The sequence below is a fragment of the Mus caroli genome, unplaced genomic scaffold, assembly GCF_978045245.1.
Source record: "Mus caroli unplaced genomic scaffold, Mus_caroli_1 scaffold_14, whole genome shotgun sequence".
Lineage (NCBI taxonomy): Eukaryota > Metazoa > Chordata > Mammalia > Rodentia > Muridae > Mus > Mus caroli.
The window spans coordinates 111,386,038-111,405,094 of record NW_028227269.1 but is presented as its reverse complement, the minus strand read 5'-3'; the positions used below and the strand labels follow the sequence as shown (position 1 = coordinate 111,405,094).

At 50.3% G+C, this 19,057-nt stretch overlaps 3 gene segments (V, D, J or C); all 3 read left to right on the top strand.

The window, feature by feature from the left end:
* LOC147001334 (Ig gamma-1 chain C region secreted form-like) overlaps window positions 1–9,072 on the top strand; it is a 91,414-nt gene extending 82,342 nt beyond the window's left edge. Inside the window, 4 exon segments of the C gene segment in view lie at window positions 7,420–7,710; window positions 8,061–8,099; window positions 8,213–8,533; window positions 8,656–9,072. Of these exon segments, the coding sequence occupies window positions 7,482–7,710; window positions 8,061–8,099; window positions 8,213–8,533; window positions 8,656–8,978 (912 nt within the window).
* LOC110306601 (Ig alpha chain C region-like) overlaps window positions 1–19,057 on the top strand; it is a 176,134-nt gene that overhangs the window by 83,048 nt on the left and 74,029 nt on the right.
* LOC110306478 (immunoglobulin heavy constant gamma 2B-like) overlaps window positions 1–19,057 on the top strand; it is a 295,444-nt gene that overhangs the window by 262,167 nt on the left and 14,220 nt on the right.

The window sequence follows — 19,057 nt, the reverse complement described above, 5'->3', positions numbered from 1 at the left end:
CAGCTACAGGTAAGCAGGGACAGGTAGAAGTGTGGTGACCCAGGAAGAGTAGCTACAGGGGAACCAGGAGAGGTAGAATTGTGGGGATCCAGGCACAGTAGCTATAGGGGAGCCAAGACAGGTGGAAGTGTGGGGATCCAGGCAGAACAGGTCCAGGGGAGCCAGGATAGGTGCAAGTTAAGTAGAACAGGACCAGGGGAGCCAGGACAAGTGCAAGTTAAGTACTTATAGAGGAACAGAGGCAGGTTAGAATGAAGGATGTGCATCCCGGGTGAGCAAATACAAGGGAACTGATGGCAAATGGAAGAAGGGCAGGGACCCAGACTAAATGGCTACAGAGAAGCTGAGGCAGGTAAGAGTGTGGGAACCCAGTCAAAAACCACAGAAGAGCAGGAGCTAATTGGCACGGGGTGGGGTGCATGCTGGGTACTCATAGGGAGCTGGGATAAGTAGTAGTTGGGGATTCTAAGCAGTCACAGAGAAACTGATCCAGGTGAGAGTACGGGGGACACAGCTAAGCAAATACTACATAGCTGGAGCTGATGGGTGTATAAGGTACCAGGCTGAGCAGCTGAAGGTAATCTGGAGCTAGTGGGGGTGTGGGAGACCAGGTTGAGCAGCTACCAAGGATCAGGGATAGACATGTAAGGAGTCAGGCTCAGCTACTACATGAGAGCTGGAGCTAGTATGAAGGTGGAGTTCCAGGCTGAGCACCTACAGGGAAACTGAGGCAGGTGGGAGTGCAGGGATCCAGGCTGAGCAGGGTCCAGGAGCTACATGGGAGCTGAGGCAGCTAAGAGTGTCAGGATCCAGGCTGAGCAGCTCCAGGTGGAGGGCTGGGGGATAACAGGGCTAAGAACACACCTGGAGCAGGATCTCCTGGGTAGGTACAGGTCAAGGCTGAATAGACACAGGGGAGCTGGGATAGAAAGAGGAGTGCAGGAGGTCTGGACTGCAGGTAGATAAAACCAAGGCAGCTGAGCCCTTTGGTAAGGGGCCAGGGGAGTAAGGAAAGGGGGAGCATCCAGGAGCATGCATGGAAATGCCTTCAAGCCTGCAGGGAAAGAGAAAGTAGGGACTCTGGGGTTCCAGGTTCAACCCAGCATTGATATTAGAGTAACTAAGGGAACAGAAGCAACCCTGGATTGAAGGAGGGAAAGACAAGTAGAGGGAAGCCCAAGCTGCTCTGAGGGGAGAGGGTTCCAGAGAGTCAGGGGAACTCGAGAGCTCAGGACACACACTGAGCTGCTACAAAAGAGCTGAGGCTGGTAAGAGTAACAAGGTAACCTAGGTAACCTGGTAACAGGTTGAGCAGCTCCAGGGGAGCCAGGACAGGTAGAAGTGTAGTGACCCAGGCAGAGCAGCTCCAGGGGAGCCAGGGCAGGTGGAAGTGTGGGGACCCAGGCAGAGCAGCTCCAGGGGAGCCAGGACAGGTGGAAGTGTAGTGACCCAAGCAGAGCAGCTCCAGAGGAGCCAGGACAGGTAGAAGTGTAGTGACCCAGGCAGAGCAGCTCCAGGGCAGCCAGGGCAGGTGGAAGTGTGGGGATCCAGGCAGAGCAGCTCCAGGGCAGCCAGGACAGGTAGAAGTGTAGTGACCCAGGCAGAGCAGCTCCAGGGGAGCCAGGACAGGTAGAAGTGTGGGGATCCATGCAGAGCAGCTCCAGGGGAGCCAGGGCAGGTGGAAGTGTAGTGACCCAGGCAGAGCAGCTCTAGGGGAGCCAGGACAGGTAGAAGTGTGGGGATCCATGCAGAGCAGCTCCAGGGCAGCCAGGGCAGGTGGAAGTGTAGTGACCCAGGCAGAGCAGCTCCAGGGGAGCCAGGACAGGTGGAAGTGTGGGGATCCAGGCAGAGCAGCTACAGAGGAGCCAGGACAGGTGGAAGTGTAGTGACCCAGGCAGAGCAGCTCCAGGGGAGCCAGGACAGGTAGAAGTGTGGGGACCCAGGCAGAGCAGCTCCAGGGCAGCCAGGACAGGTGGAAGTGTGGTAACCCAGGCAGAGCAGCTCTAGGGGAGCCAGGACAGGTGGAAGTGTGGGGATCCAGGCAGAGCAGCTCTTGGGGAGCCAGGACAGGTGGAAGTGTAGTGACCCAGGCAGAGCAGCTCCAGGGGAGCCAGGACAGGTGGAAGTGTAGTGACCCAGGCAGAGCAGCTCCAGGGGAGCCAGGGCAGGTGGAAGTGTGGGGATCCAGGCAGAGCAGCTCTAGGGGAGCCAGGACAGGTAGAAGTGTGGGGATCCAGGCAGAGCAGCTACAGGGCAGCCAGGACAGGTGGAAGTGTAGTGACCCAGGCAGAGCAGCTCCAGGGCAGCCAGGACAGGTGGAAGTGTAGTGACCCAGGCAGAGCAGCTCCAGGGGAGCCAGGGCAGGTGGAAGTGTGGGGATCCATGCAGAGCAGCTCCAGGGGAGCCAGGGCAGGTGGAAGTGTGGGGATCCATGCAGAGCAGCTCCAGGGGAGCCAGGGCAGGTGGAAGTGTGGTGACCCAGGCAGAGCAGCTACAGGGCAGCCAGGACAGGTGGAAGTGTGGGGACCCAGGCAGAGCAGCTCTAAGGGAGCCAGGACAGGTGGAAGTGTGGGGATCCAGGCAGAGCAGCTCCAGGGCAGCCAGGACAGGTGGAAGTGTGGGGATCCAGGCAGAGCAGCTACAGGGCAGCCAGGACAGGTGGAAGTGTGGGGATCCAGGCAGAGCAACTACAGGGAAGCCAGGACAAGTGAAGTGTGGTGACCCAGGCAAAGCTGCTCCAGGGGAGCTAGGACAGGTGGAAGTGTGGTGACCCAGGCAGAGCAGCTACAGGGCAGCCAGGACAGGTGGAAGTGTGGGGACCCAGGCAGAGCAGCTCTAAGGGAGCCAGGACAGGTGGAAGTGTGGGGATCCAGGCAGAGCAGCTCCAGGGCAGCCAGGACAGGTGGAAGTGTTGGGATCCAGGCAGAGCAGCTACAGGGCAGCCAGGACAGGTGGAAGTGTGGGGATCCAGGCAGAGCAACTACAGGGGAGCCAGGACAAGTGAAGTGTGGTGACCCAGGCAAAGCTGCTCCAGGGGAGCTAGGACAGGTGGAAGTGTGGTGACCCAGGCAGAGTAGCTCTTGGGGAGCCAGGACAGGTGGAAGTGTGGTGACCCAGACAGAGCATCTATAGGAGAGCCAGGACAGGTGGAAATGTGGTGATCAGGCAGAGTAGCTCTTGAGGAGCCAGGACAGGTGGAAGTGTGGGGATTTATGCAGAACAGCTCCAGGGGAGCCAGGACAGGTGGAAGTGTGGTGAGCCAAGCAGAGCAGCTATAGGAGAGCCAGGACAGGAGGAAATGTGCAGATGTAGACAAAACAGCTACAGGGGAGGCAAAACAGCTAGATAGGGTGGATCCAGGCAGATCAGCTTCAGGGTACCTAGGTAAGTGGAACTGTGGGGAACCATGTAGGGCAGCTGTAGGGAAACAGAACAGGTACAAGTGTATAGATTCATGTAATGTAGTGCCTTGGGAGCCAGAACAGATAGAAGGGTGGGGTTACAGGCAGTGTAGCTATAGAGAATCCAGGAGAGGTAGAAGAATGGGGATCCAGGCAGAGTAGCTATAGGGCAGCCAGGAGAGGTGGAAGAATGCAGATCCAAACAGAAGAGCTACAGAGGAGCCAAGACAACTAGAAGTGTGTGAATCCAGGCAGAGCAGTGTCTTGGGAGCAAGGACAGAAAGAAGGGTGTGGATACAGGCAGGGAAACTATAGGGAAACCAGGACAGGTGGAAGAATGGGGATCCAGGTGCTGCAGCTACAGGTAAGCAGGGACAGGTGGAAGTGTGGAGATCCAGGCAGAGCAGCTATAAGGGAGCCAGAACAGGTGGGAGTGTGGGGATCCAGGTAAGGCAGATACTGGGGAGCCAAGGTAGGTGAAATGTGAAGATCCAGGCAGAACAGGTCCAGGGCGCCAGGACAGGTACAAGTTTAGTAGTAATAGAGGAACAGGGGCACGTTAGAATGAATGCTCCTGAGTGAGCAGATACAGGGAATCTGAGGCAGGTAAGAGTGTGGGAACCCAGTCAAAAACCACAGAAGAGCAGGAGCTAATTGGCACGGGGTGGGGTGCATGCTGGGTACTCATAGGGAGCTGGGATAAGTAGTAGTTGGGGATTCTAAGCAGTCACAGAGAAACTGATCCAGGTGAGAGTACGGGGTACACAGCGGAGCAAATACTACATAGCTGGAGCTGATGGGTGTATAAGGTACCAGGCTGAGCAGCTGAAGGTAATCTGGAGCTAGTGGGGGTGTGGGAGACCAGGTTGAGCAGCTACCAAGGATCAGGGATAGACATGTAAGGAGTCAGGCTGAGGTGCTGCATAAGAGCTGGAGCTAGTATGAAGGTGGAGGTCCAGTTGAATGTCTTTATAGAAACTGAGGCAAGTGGGAGTGCAGGGATCCAGGCTGAGCAGCTCCAGCTTAGCTGGTGTAGGTGACAGGCTGGGGGATAACAGGGCTAAGAACCCAGAGAGAGCAGGGTCTCCTGGGTAGGTACAGGACAAGGCTGAGTAGACACAGGGGAGCTGAGGTTGGGAGTAATGCAGAATTCCAGTCTTAGCAGTCCAGGCAAACTAAACCAATTGGGAGTGTGGGAGTCCTAACTGAACAAATACCAGGGATGTGAAGCTGATAAGTGTGTATAAAGCTGAGCAGCTACAGGAGAGCTGGGATAGCTATGTGGGGAGACCAGGTTAAGCAAACAGTGGGGAGCAAGATAAAGTCTTAATGTAGGCATCCAGGCTGAATAGACACAGGGGAGCTGAGGAAGGTAGAACTAGAGGATTCTAGGCTTAGAAGTCACAGGGAAACTGAAGCCTGGGTGAGGGTGGGCATCCTAGCTGGAAACATCACCAGGGAGCTGGAGCTGATGGGTATAAAAGGTACCAGGTTGAGCAGCTACAGGAGAGCTAGGACATTTGGGAATGATTTGTTCCAGGCTGAACAACTATAGAGCATCAGAGGGAGGTGGAACTGTAAGAAGTCAGGCTGAGCTGCTACAGGAGAGCTGCAGCTATTCGGTATGTGGAGGACCAGCCAGAGCAGCTACAGGATAGCTTGAATAAATGGGGCCGGAGAACCAGGCTAAGAAGACACAGGGGAGCAGGTTCTAGTCTGCATAGGAGTTGGGGATCCAGGTCGAGTACACACAGAAGAGAAAAAGGTAGGTAGTAATGGAGGATTCTAGACTCAGCTATAACTGAGTGGTAGTGTGAGTGTTATAGCTGAAAAAAAAAAAAAAACCATGAAGCTGGAGCTGATGGGTATAAAAGGAACCAGCCTGATCAACTGTAGGGTATCTGGGGTGGATGGGGATGTGGGGAGTCGTGCTGAGCTGCTACAAGGGCAGTGTGGCCTCGAGGAGTGTAGGGGACCAAGCTGAGCATCTACAGGGAAACTGAGGCAAACTGGAGTGTAGGGTTCCAGAATGAGCAACTGCAGGTCAGCTGAGTGTGGGGAACCAGACTGGACAGTTAGTTGCAAGTTAGCCAGGGTAGGTGAGAGTTCTATTAGAGAAGCCTCAACAGAATGGGAAATGGGAACTAGGAAACCAGGATGAGCACCTACAACAGAACTGAGGCAGGTAAGGGTGTAGGGGGTGAGCTGTGCAGCTACTGTGGAGCACGCAGATTGGAGTAAAAGAGGTTCTGGCTGAAGAGTTGAAGGGAACCAGGTAGGCAGGAGGCAGTGTGTACAGACAGCTGAATGAGACGTCATGCAGGGCCAATTCACTGCCCTGAGCTACATTAGCTGGGACCAGGGCCAGGGGTTGAGGAACCAGGCAGAGGTGAAATGGTGGTGTGATAGGAAGCCAAAGGCAGAGGGGAGGGAGAAGTTATGCTTATGTCATGCTGGAATGTAGGAAGGGGAAAGAGCCAGGATGTCTAGGCTGGAGCTGATCCGGCTGTCTGTTCTGATGGCAGCAACAGGCCTGAGCTTCTCTGGACTCAAGAAATCAGGGCAACAAAATAAAGGGGGCCTAGCAGAGCAAAGACACTGCTAGCACTAGGATCAGGAAAATAGGACAAGACTCACAGTCCAGGAGGTCATGGGAGGGAAGGAGAAGACTACAGGGGACTGTCCTTGGGAAAGAGTAAGGGCCCACTGGAGGGAATGCTCAGGAAGCAAGCCCATTGACAGGGGAGAACAAGGCTGGGGGACATCTGGATGGGCAGTAGGCAGCCCCAAGTCTCAGGAGGGAGAGAAGAGGCAGATAGGAAAACAGGTCAGGTCTAGCAGAGGCCTACTGAAGTATTCTCCTCAGGACAGAGCCCTGAATACTGGAAAATGCTGAACTGCTGCAGGCACAAAGAATAGCTGAGGTCTAAGAGAAAAACAGACTAGGGGATGGGAGGACCTCAGGAAGAGCCTTTGGCTAAGCAGGAACAAGAACAGGGGAAATCCTAGGGCTGACATTGCCGGTGGAAACATACAGGCTGAAGCTCTTTAGTCAGGAGCTCCAGCTGTGATCTAGACACCAGGCAGGACGATCAAATCTGTCCCAAGAATACAGGGGGCAGAGGGTCAACCTACAAATGGAAAGAACCCGGGGCAGTGTGAAGACAACACTGGAGAAGCCAAGGCTGAGTTCACCGAGCTCTCGCTAGTGAGACTACACTGCAAGGAGGTGGCAGGCACTGAGCAGTCAGGCCAGAGAGGCCCATACCCAGGCCCCGGGAAGTGGGGGTGATGGTGGTGACTGTTAAGAACTGGGGGAAAGAACTGTGGAGAACCAAGCTGAAAAGTTATGTCAAACCACATGTTTAGGAGCCTGGGTTGACTTCATAGGGAGTAGGCATGGAGGCTAATCTAGAGGTTTGTGTATGGGCAAGAAGTGAATCCTGACCCAAGAATAGAGAGTGCTAAACGTACTTAGTTCAAAGACAACTGAAAAAGACAATGCCTGCAAAACAAAGCTAAGGCCAGAGCTCTTGGACTATGAAGAGTTCAGGGAATCTAAGAACAGGGACCATCCATGAACAGGCCAAGGCCGGTAGAAGCAGCCTAGGAAATGTCAGAGCCAACGTGGCTGGGTGGGCAAAGACAGGAAGGGAGTGTAGGCTGCAGGGATATGCCAACTTCAATTTGTGCTTCAGTGTTGTCCAGATTGTGTACAGCCATATGGCCCAGGTATAAGAGGTTTAACAGTGGAACACAGATGCCCACATCAGACAGCTGGGTGTGGGGGGTGAACACAGATACCCATACTGGAAAGCAGGTGGGGCATTTTCCTGAAAGTGTCCTAGGAACAGGACTGGGCTCAATGGCCTCAGGTCTCATCTGGCCTGGTGATCCTGACATTGACAGGCCCAAATGGAGAGAGTCGGGGACATGGGAAGGGTGCAAAAGAGCGGCCTTCTAGAAGGTTTGGTCCTGTCCTGTCTGACAGTGTAATCACATATACTTTTTCTTGTAGCCAAAACAACACCCCCATCTGTCTATCCACTGGCTCCTGGATCTGCTGCCCAAACTAACTCCATGGTGACCCTGGGATGCCTGGTCAAGGGCTATTTTCCTGAGCCAGTGACGGTGACCTGGAACTCTGGATCCCTGTCCAGCGGTGTGCACACCTTCCCAGCTGTCCTGCAGTCTGACCTCTATACTCTGAGCAGTACAGTGACTGTCCCCTCCAGCACCTGGCCCAGCCAGACCGTCACTTGCAACGTTGCCCACCCGGCCAGCAGCACCAAGGTGGACAAGAAAATTGGTGAGAGGACATATAGGGAGGAGGGGTTCACTAGAGGTGAGGCTCAAGCCATTAGCCTGCCTAGACCAACCAGGCTGGACAGCCATCACCAGGAAATGGATCTCAGCCCAGAAGATCAAAAGTTGTTCTTCTCCCTTCTGGAGATTTCTATGTCCTTTTACACTCATTGGTTAATATCCTGGGTTGGATGCCCACACATCTTGACAGAGACAAATTTGAGTATCAACCAGCCAAAAGTCATACCCAAAAACAGCCTGGCATGATCTCACACCAGACTCAAACTTACCCTACCTTTATCCTGGTGGCTTCTCACCTCCAGACCCCAGTAACACAAAGCTTTCTCTCCACAGTGCCCAGGGATTGCGGTTGTAAGCCTTGCATATGTACAGGTAAGTCAGTAGGCCTTTCACTCTGACCCCAGATGCAACAAATGTCCTCAAGTGGCCATGTTGGAGGGTGGCCCAGGTATTGACCTATTTCCACCTTTCTTCTTCATCCATAGTCCCAGAAGTATCATCTGTCTTCATCTTCCCCCCAAAGCCCAAGGATGTGCTCACCATTACTCTGACTCCTAAGGTCACGTGTGTTGTGGTAGACATCAGCAAGGATGATCCCGAGGTCCAGTTCAGCTGGTTTGTAGATGATGTGGAGGTGCACACAGCTCAGACGCAACCCCTGGAGGAGCAGTTCAACAGCACTTTCCGCTCAGTCAGTGAACTTCCCATCATGCACCAGGACTGGCTCAATGGCAAGGAGTTCAAATGCAAGGTCAACAGTGCAGCTTTCCCTGCCCCCATCGAGAAAACCATCTCCAAAACCAAAGGTGGGAGCTGCAGTGTGTGATGTAGAAGCTGCAAGAGTCAGTCCATAGGCAGAGCTTGGCATAACAGACCCCTGCCCCTGTCAGTGACCTCTGTGCTGACCAATCTCTTTACCCACCCACAGGCAGACCTCGGGCTCCACAGGTGTACACCATTCCACCTCACAAGGAGCAGATGGCCAAGGATAAAGTCAGTCTGACCTGCATGGTAACAGATTTCTTCCCGAAAGACATTACTGTGGAGTGGCAGTGGAATGGGCAGCCAGCGGAGAACTACAAGAACACTCAGCCCACCATGGACACGGATGGTTCTTACTTCGTCTACAGCAAGCTCAATGTGCAGAAGAGCAATTGGGAGGCAGGAAATACTTTCACCTGCTCTGTGTTACATGAGGGCCTGCACAACCACCATACTGAGAAGAGCCTCTCCCACTCTCCTGGTAAATGATCCCAGTGTCCTTGGAGCCCTCTGGTCCTACAGGACTCTGACAGCTACCTCCACCCCTCCCTGTGTAAATAAAGCGCCCAGCACTGCCTTGGGACCCTGCAATAATGTCCTGGTGATTTCTGAGATGTAGAGTCTAGCTAGGTCATTGAATGAGGGGTCTCCATGGTTTGAGGCCTGAGTTGTGACTAAGGAAAAACCCATAGGCCTGCACTGCCATACCCAGCACTTTTGAATTTGCCTGGCATGAAAAGAATTTACCTCTCCCCGGAAAGTGGAGCCTTATCCCTAGGCAGTTCCCTCACTAGACCTTCCTCTAGCTTGCACTTTGTTCTGGGCACAGAATGTGTCTAACAAACCCCCCAAAGTAAGGAAGACACAACCTCTACCTCCCTCACTCTGTCCTTACCCCTTTTCCTGGCTAAGCATCTCACTGAGGGCGCTGAATAGATGCATGTGGCCACAGTCTTGCAGACAGACCCTTGCCATCTCTCCCTCCGCTCAGCTTTCCAGAGGCTAAGTCTATCCTGTATGGTGATGATGCAGGGAGCTCTCACTGCTATCTCAGTGCTATCAGACTCCCAAGTGGAGGATGAACATGGGCCCATTAAAACCAACCTGCTCAGCAACCCCCTGCCAACAAGGCCCGTATGTGCAAATGTGCACACATCTACACATGCACAGGCACACACACACACATAGAGAGAGAGAAAGAGAATCACAGAAACTCCCATGAGCATCCTATACAGTACTCAAAGATAAAAAGGTACCAGGCCTACCCACATGATCATCCTCAGCATTTACAAGTGGGCCAACTGATACAGATAAAACTTTTCTATGCCAAGGACGCCAACAACCTTCCTCATATACACAAGTCCCCTCATGACAAATCTGTCCCTGAACCTCAGACTGGCACCCGTAACTCACACAGTGGACACTCCTCCAAAGCTGTATAGCTTCCTTTACTTCCCTGTGTGTACTTCCTCTGAAGTACACTCATCACACAGAATAGTCCGTGGGATTACTCTGGCCCTCTGTTCTTGGTCATCAGAGAATAGACAGGAGATCAGGCAAACTACACAGACACTTCCCACAATCATCACAGGCCCTGACTCTGCTAGCCAGTCTCAAAACTGAAGGCTGGAGCACACAGAATGAGCTCCTGCTCAGGCCAGGCCAGTATCAGGTCCAGTGTGTCTGACTGAGCCCAGGGACAAAATGGCAGCACTTTAGGGAACTGAGGTTTCTGGTCCAAGAAGGAGAGATGGAGGCCCAGGGAGGGTCTGCTGACCCAGCCCAGACCAGCCCAGCTGCAGCTTTCTCCTGGGCCTCCATGCAGCCTCCTGCCACATAGGGAATGGCCCTAGCCCCACCTTATTGGGACAAACACTGACCGCCCTATCTGTCCAGGGCTGCAAGTAGACGAGACCTGTGTTGAGGCCCAGGACGGGGAGCTAGACGGGCTCTGGACGACCATCACCATCTTCATCAGCCTCTTCCTGCTCAGTGTGTGCTACAGCGCTGCTGTCACACTCTTCAAGGTCAGCCTTACTGTCCCCACAGTGTCTACAATGTCCTCATACTCTTCCCCATACTGTCCCTGTGGTGACCTATACCCCACACTGTCCCATGCTAATGACCACAGTCTTACATGCTATGTAATTCTGTCTACCCTTCTGTATGCACAGTCTCACAATGTCCCATGCAGTCTCCACGATGCTCCATACTGTCCCCATTTCATCCCGTGCTGCCCCTTGTTCCCTGCTATGCTGTCCCATGCTATTGTCTGTATTTTCATGCTCTTTTCACACTGTCCCTAATGTCACATTCTGCCCATGTTGTCCACCATATTGTCCTCACTCTGCACACAGCCTCACACTGTACCCTGCTACCCCATAATGTTCCCTGTTGTCCCCGACTCTCTCCCTGCACTATTTGTCCACTGTCCCCTGAATTCCCATGTTGTTCCCACACTGTTAGTGTGTAATGTGCTCTGTCCCAGGTATACCTTGTTCCGTGCTGTCTCACTTCATCGCCCATTCTGTCCTTGTACTAACCCCACTCAATCACCACACTGTCCCTATTCACTGTCCCTATGCAGTGCCCACATTGTCCTCATACTGTCCCATTTTGTATCTTCATCCTGTCCCCATATTGTCCCAATGATCTACCCCACACTATTCCCACTTCATGCCCCCTACAATTTCCCTATTCCATCCCTCTCTGGTCACCATGCCATCCTTCCCACTCCTGCACAGCTGGAGAGGGACTCCAGGGATGAGTACCTGCCCAGATGAGCTACCTATCTAGAGGAGTCTTCGGGTGGGAGGGGAATGCAGTCTTGATCTTTGTCTTATTCACCCTGTCTCACAGGTAAAATGGATCTTCTCCTCGGTGGTGGAGCTGAAGCAGACACTGGTTCCTGAATACAAGAACATGATTGGACAAGCGCCCTAGGCCACCTCCTATAATAGCAGGGGATTTCCCAGGCCCCGAAGGACCCTGTCCAATATGCCAAGCAGCACAACTGAGATCACACTGTCTGCTCACTTCGCTACCCTCCGACCCTGAGACTCAGCTACTCTCAAATCTTCCCTTTCTGAAGGACCATGTGGATATTTACATTGGTTCAGGCCACAGCCACCAGGATCTAAAACACCATCACAGCAGCACCAAAGACACTGGATAGACCTACAAGGGCCATGGCTTCCTCAACAGTATATCCAAACTGTTGGGACAAAAGAGCAATCACTAAAGAAGTGACAAGTTCCCACAGTGTCAGTGTCCAGCTGAGAAGGGACAAAAAGTGGTACCAGCCTTGTCCACACCACCTTCTAATTCACAGGAATACACGATAGAAGAGGCAGGTTGTAGATCCGCAAGATGAGACAGATTTTATCAAATTCAGAAAGAGCTGGGCCCAACTGAAGCTAACTGAATTATTCTAGCGACCTTGGCATTGCCATGACCTGCCATGACCTTCCTCCTTAACACTTCGATGAAACCTGGGATATTGAAAAGGCCTGTGTTTCTCAGGGTTTGGGAAAGAGCCATCATGCTGGGATTCTTGTGTAGATCCTCCTTCTGGTCACAGATGCAATACACTGGATTTTCAGGCAAAGGAGCAAATTCACAGACAACTCTGGCCCTACAGCCCTAAGACCTAGACACCACCATCTCTTTGGAATTATCAAATCTAACACCGGGAACACAACAAAGAAGGACCAGGACTTCGAGGCCTTTGTGTAGCCCTAGATGGGGCAGAGGCCACTGAGCAGGGATTGGGTGATCAGCAAGGATCTCCTGGAGAGGAACCTGAGGAGCAGGTTCCAATTGGGCCAAAGAAAGAAGAACAACAAAAATAGAGGTGAAGGACGCTGGAAAGAGCCATGGTACAGCAGTCTTGTCCTTCAGACATGACTCTTACAGCCCAGGACTCTTACAGTAGCTAGCTGGAACAGAAGTTCAAGGGATTACCATGCCCTAGAGCCACAGGCTACTGGAGGATGGAGTGAGTCTACTACACAGGTCCAGTGCCTGTTTCTCCATCGCTTCTCAGCCAATGAGAAACCAGAGTCTCCAAACAGGAAGAAAAAAGGAAGGCAGAAATGAAAGGTGAACACCTGCCTTCCCATGACTGGCAGGAAGATCTCCAACGACTCAAGGCTTTGACTTCAAACTTCCTGTAGATCCCTGATGTCTTTAAGGACTCTGTCTGCTTTGTTGGTTTTGTTTGTTTGTTTTGTACTTTGTCAATAAAACATTTTTCAAATATTCTACAATTGCTGTGCTCTTCCTATGCGAACTGGCCCTGGCACTTAAAAACATGGCACAGTTAAGTTGACCAGTGGGCCATGCAGAGCATACTACCCCTCCTGGTCCTGTGTCCTACCAGATATCCTCTAAGGGTCCCTTCACTGCTGAGCTCCAGTTCTGCTGCCCTGAACCACATAGGTTCTCAGTCTGTCCTCCCTATGGGCAGTTTCATCCCAGCCAGAAGCTGCCCTGTGGCCCCTAGGCTGCCCAGGCATGGCCTCCCACACCAACCACACAAACTAAGAAGCCTGTCCCTCACATTGACCTCAGTCTCAGTGATAACATTTCTATAGAAAAAGGAAAGGAATAAGAAAGAAAAAACCTCCAGAGTCAGGAAAGAAAAATATTACATGGGGGGCTGCCTACGTTGCTGATGCTTATTTTCTCAAGAGAGTTTGGAGAAGTTCCAGATCAGGCATTGACAGGGTGGGTTCCCAGCTGGGTAGTTCTTACCTGGTAGGTGCCTTCTCCCTCATGGGACCTCACAGGCTCTCCATCTGTGTGTGTCTGCATCCTGATCTCTTCTCATAACTGCACAGTCAGGCTGGAAGAGGTACACCCTAGCCCTCATTATAACTTACCAGTTTATGATCCTGTCTACAAACATCTGAGGTCCCTGTGGCTCAAATGTCAATTAGTGAGTCTTCTGGGTACAGAATTTAGTCCACGTTAGCTCTCCCTGTGGAAAGTACTTCCTACATCGTATGCCCCTCCCCCCATGCCCACATCCCAAGGTCTCACCCATCCAGCATCAGCTGTCTCAAGTCTCCTCCAAAGCTCTGCTAGTTAGGTAAGGGTGAGATGTGGGTGTAATTCATTCAGGGGCAAGCTCACATTGTATAGGCCATGGCTGTCAGGAATGTCGTTAAGGCTGTAAGCACAGAGAAGACACTTATTCCAGGTTGGTCTGAGCAGGTGCTGAGGTTCAAAGGCAGATTATAGACGGATTCTTTGCTATACAGAAGATCGTCCACTGTCATCCTCTTGCACTACCTTACGATAACAACATTGCTATGGAAAAGTGAAGAAATAAGAAGAGAAGAAATACTCTAGAGAAAGATTATACAGGGGCTTCCCAGTGTCTCCTGTTGTGCTAGGTATGTCTGTGTCCTACCAGGGTTGGATTCTATCTTCACATGGAGATCAGAAGACACAGGCTCCATGGCCTGAGATAGCACAGAGAGGCTCAGAAAAATGCTTCTGGAATGTAGGAGTGTTAGCATCAATGGAGAGCTAAGGTACACAATCAAAGGCCAGGATCCTAAGCAAGCACCCAAAATGGAAGCCAGGTGCTTGCTGGGCACTGAGTTCTCAGATGGAATTTAAATGTCTTAAGGTATATCCTTGACTATTAGAGACTGTTCAAGTCTATATATGCTCTACTGGTGGCTATATGAGGAAACTCAACTGGCCTGGACTGGCCAAGAGAAGATCCTGTCAGCAGAGCTACAGAGAGAGGAAGAGAGGGCAGAATCCTAACTGGCCAGTGCCATTGCAGTCTCTGGTGTTGGGAAAGACCTGCTCTACCTAGAACTGAGGCGCAGCAGATTCCTGTGAGTGGTGTTGCTGCTGGAGAAGCCATAGGGAGATGGACCCTGGAGGTATTCATAGCTCATGCACAGACAGCTGCATGGAGCCTGGACTTTGGTCAAGTGTACTGAGCAGGTGCTACAAAGCTGGGCACTTAGGACACACAACTGGGAGTTAGAACAGTGGAGCCTAGACTACAAAGAGGACAGCTGCCCTAACCCTGAGAAAAGCTATTTAATCTTTCACAAACCTCTGCTCAGTGTGCAACCAGATATCCCTCCCTGCAAAGCAGTGGAGGAAGGACAGAGATCATGAATTTAGAGATCATTTAGGCCTGGGACTGTTTTCTTGCTCTGATAAGAGGAAATGTTGGTTTTTGTCTCAGAGTTCAAGTGTACAGTCCAGCACAGCAAGAGTCTTGCCTTTGTTTCTGTGGCAGTGATAAAGTCTCCTGACAATAGCAGTTTTCCTCAACTGCAGGTTAAGCTTAGGGTCTATACCCGTGGGAAGGGAGAGCAGGAACCTGGGGTAGCTGGTCCCTCCACAGTGACAAACAGAGAGAGGGGTGAGCATGTGCCCACTCCCCAGTGACCCATGATGTTAGGGAAGAAATCCAGTGGGGAAGAAGAGGGAATGGAGGAGAGGGAACAGGGATTGGTTTTATACATTAAAAGTATTGTGAGATTCCCTAACAAGAAAGAAAGCTACTGCACAAACGGCTCAGCAGGAAAAGGCACTCTGTGTGGAGCTCTTCAATAGATTATAAAATGGTGATGGAGAAGCCCAGGTGCACTGAAAATCCAGGAGCTGAATTCGACCACCAGGACCCATATGGTAGAGAGGAAAATGAATTGATTCCCAAATGTTCTCCTCTATGTATGCACTGTAGCATGTGCATGCACACAATTACACATAGACACATTCAACATAAATACAATACACATACACACTGCACACACATACAAACACAGAACACACACCACACACACACACTCACACACACACACATAAATATACACACACAGCACACCACAAACATCAATACACACACACACACACCACACACAGTCACACACATATTCCACACAGCACACCACAAACATCTATACACACCACACACAGACACACACACACACACACATTCATACACAGCACAACACAAACATCTATACACAACACACACAATACACATAGTCACACGCATATTCACTCACACACATATTCACCCACACACAATCAAACATAGACACATTCAACATAAACACAACACCACACACACACACACACTTGCACACGCAAATGTAATGATTTTTTAAGGACTACATCTTTTTTCCTCTCTTTCTGCAGGCACCTGTCTGCAGCGCTGAAGGTGTTTATGCTCCCATCCTTGCCAGACAGCACTTTATGAGAAATGAGTCATAGCCGTGCCACAGCCTCAGTGTGGTACTGACTTAAAATTTCCTCCACCAAATAATCTATTCTATTCCTTCTAAACATGGCCAGATACTTTCCCAGAATGTAACAGAGGCCATCATACCTTGATGAGATCCTGTCCCCCTTAGAACCCCATGGGCTGGATCCTTGCTGTCCAAAGTCCCTTTTTAATGTTGCCTGCACTGGGCTTTCTCTTCCTGTAGCAAATCTTTCCACCTTATTTTTTAGGTTCCTAGAGCAGGTATATCCTGAGAAAGTACTTCAAAGAATAGATACAGAATATATATATTTCACAAGGCTCCTTTTGTCCTGGTTACCAATGCCATTGGGTCCACAAGTTGTGTTTGGACCTTACAATCACAAAACAAAAACAAAAAACAAAACATCATTTTCTTTCCTTAACCACCAATTCTATCTCTGTCTATCTCTCTGTTTCTCTCTGTGGTGTGTGTGGTGTGTGTGTGTGTGTGTGTGTGTGTGTGTGTGTGTGTGTGTGTACACGTGTACATGAGTGAAGGTCAGAAAATGCATCTCATCCCTGAAGCTGGAAATCCCGGAGGCTGTGAACCATCTGGCCAGTTACAGAGAACCAAACTCGGGGTCCTCTGCAAGAGCAGCATATACTCTTAACTGCTCAGCCATCTTTCTAGCACCCCAATTTTCTTTTGAGGCCTTGTATGTCATACAGAATAAACTCAGCCAGGTCACACCCAGCATAGCCCAGCATAGGCAGTACAGCCACAGCTAGCGATTTAGAGGACTGGACATCCTTCCAGCTGGACACTGTGACCTGGTTTCTGCTAAATTGAAGCTTCAGTCCTCAAGATGAAGGCATGGAGTCTGCTGGGCCACAGAGCAGGCCTGAGCCCTTGCTTTCGGTGTGGGCAAGCGTGTGTCCTGTTTGTTACCACAGCTAGACACAGATGCTACTGCTGAGAAGCCGCCTGTGAAGAGGCTGTTAAAGAGTTGTGAAGCGTGGCAACCACGGCAACCCACATGACAAGGATGACTTACAGACTGTGGCTTTGGTGCTGGGAAAAACATTAACCAACAGTCCTACAGAGGGTCCAGGGTCACAAGATCGTTGCATGTGTGGAGCCGTGGATTGCAGTTGACACCTCTATCACCCAAGGAGAGCCATGTGGAAGGCATGCCTTTGTGTTGTTGTGTATAAATGAATTCAAGCAGCAAGGTTAGGGTTATGCTTGAGAACCCTGGCATAGAAGGGTTTGCTAGAGTGGTACCACAAATATCATTGAACAGTTTTTATCTTCCATGTGGAGAAAAGCTGTCAGGACCAAATCAAGCAGCTTCCATCCCCAAAACTGGCCATTGGTCTCCAGCCTTGGTACCCTATGCCACCTGGAGCTGCCCAGGGGTTTGTGGATGGGTTCTTTGATGAAAAACATCAAGCCTAAAATCCAGAAAGGCATATGGACACAGCCTCCCTGTGGCCACAATCCTTCCAGGAAGACTTTCTCAGTAGGCTGAGGTAGACAGTCTTTGGGAAGGTGTCATCTAGGATCTCTAGTGACCTTGCAGATCCTGAGAAACATTCGCTCTCCAGCATGGTCATGTGTCTACTCACTATTTCAGGTGTTTCTTTGTGTAAGGGTGCATGTGTATTTGAGTGTGTGTGTTGGTGGGAGAGCACATGCCACAGAACACAGAGCCATCAATGAACCTGCAGGAGTAAAGTCTCTCCTCAACGAGTGAGTCCTAGATGTGGAACTTCGGCATCCTTACCTCCTAAACCACCACTCTGGTCCACTCATTCAGTCTTATACTGGTTTGTTTATCCATTCATCTGGCTCTCCTGAGGCAAGAGCCCTTTGCCCTCCATTCTCAGCAGTCAGCATTGAAAGCACACTGACAGTGATGGGCACATAAGAGAGGAAGCAGTACCAGAGACGACACCAGGGTACAGATCACTGCCCATATCTGACAAAGGGTGAAGATCTAAGGCCTGGTTGGGAAGCCTTAGAGGATCAGGCAAGGCCTCTGGTATAGCAGGTCAACTCTACCTACATAGGCTTAATTATTTCTCTTGAATGGCTGCACTGACCAATGGATGATGTGAAAGGTCCATACTGACCTGTGGGGTTCATGCAGAACTGGGGTTTGCAGATAGAGTGAGGTTAGCAGCCTCCGTGGGAAGCCTATGGGGAGATAGACAATGCTCTAGAGAGACTGGAGCCCTGCAGAGGAGATCACTGGATGTTTGTTGCTCAGATTGGCTGTCTGCTGGGTCACAGAGAAAGGCAGGGACTTCTCATGGAAAGAGATCTAGCATATCTGGAAGGAGAAGCTGTCAGGAAGGTACTTCAAAGCCCTCTGAAAGCTTTGGCTTCTGCAATCCTTCCTGAGAGTCTCTAGGTTGGTCCACTAAAGTTTGCCAGGGGCACAACCCTCTCCTGGTGGGATTAAGCTTGCTGCAAGGGCCTCAGTTTTGTTTTGTTTTTTTCACATTTGAGCTGTTTCTCATGTGTGGCAAATAAAATTACCCTTTTTTCCCACAATGTCTTCCCATTCCATTCTTGTAGAGTGGGCAAAAGCCTAAGACAGGAGAGTTAATCACTTCCATATAGTCCCAAATTCATGCCCAAGAGACTTACTTCCTCCATTAGCCCCTCCCCTGCCATCATCACCTCCCAATATGGCCATTATACTCTGAATCCATTCACCAAGGATTTAACCCTTAATCCTTGACTGGATTAAGTGATGGGGTTTCTGTGGAGGTGTCTATGCAGGACATTCCAGAGACTGTTAGATCTTGAGAATTCTGAACCAACCATTGGGTTAAATCCAGATCTCTTTCCATGAGCTATAAATTTTGTGTGTGTCATTTATCTGTCCTTTATGTCTAACTTCTCTGTTCCCACATTATATGCCTATCACCTTCATCCTCATCATCCCCTGTTCCTATCATATATATATATATATATATATATATATATATATACACACATATACACACGTGTGTGTGTGTGTGTGTGTGTGTGTATGTGTGTGCAGGATATATAGAGTTGATATAAAAGATAGATAGATAGATAGATAGATAGATAGATAGATAGATAGATTCAGTTGATATGTAGGATATATATATATATATATTTGATATACAGGATATAGAGAGAGTTGATATTGATATGCAAGACATATATATATAAATATATATATATTTATATATACACAGTTGGTATACAGGATATATATAGTTGATATTGATATGTAAGATAGATTTTTTTCAGTTGATATGCAATATAGATATATATATATACAGTTGATATTCAGGATATATG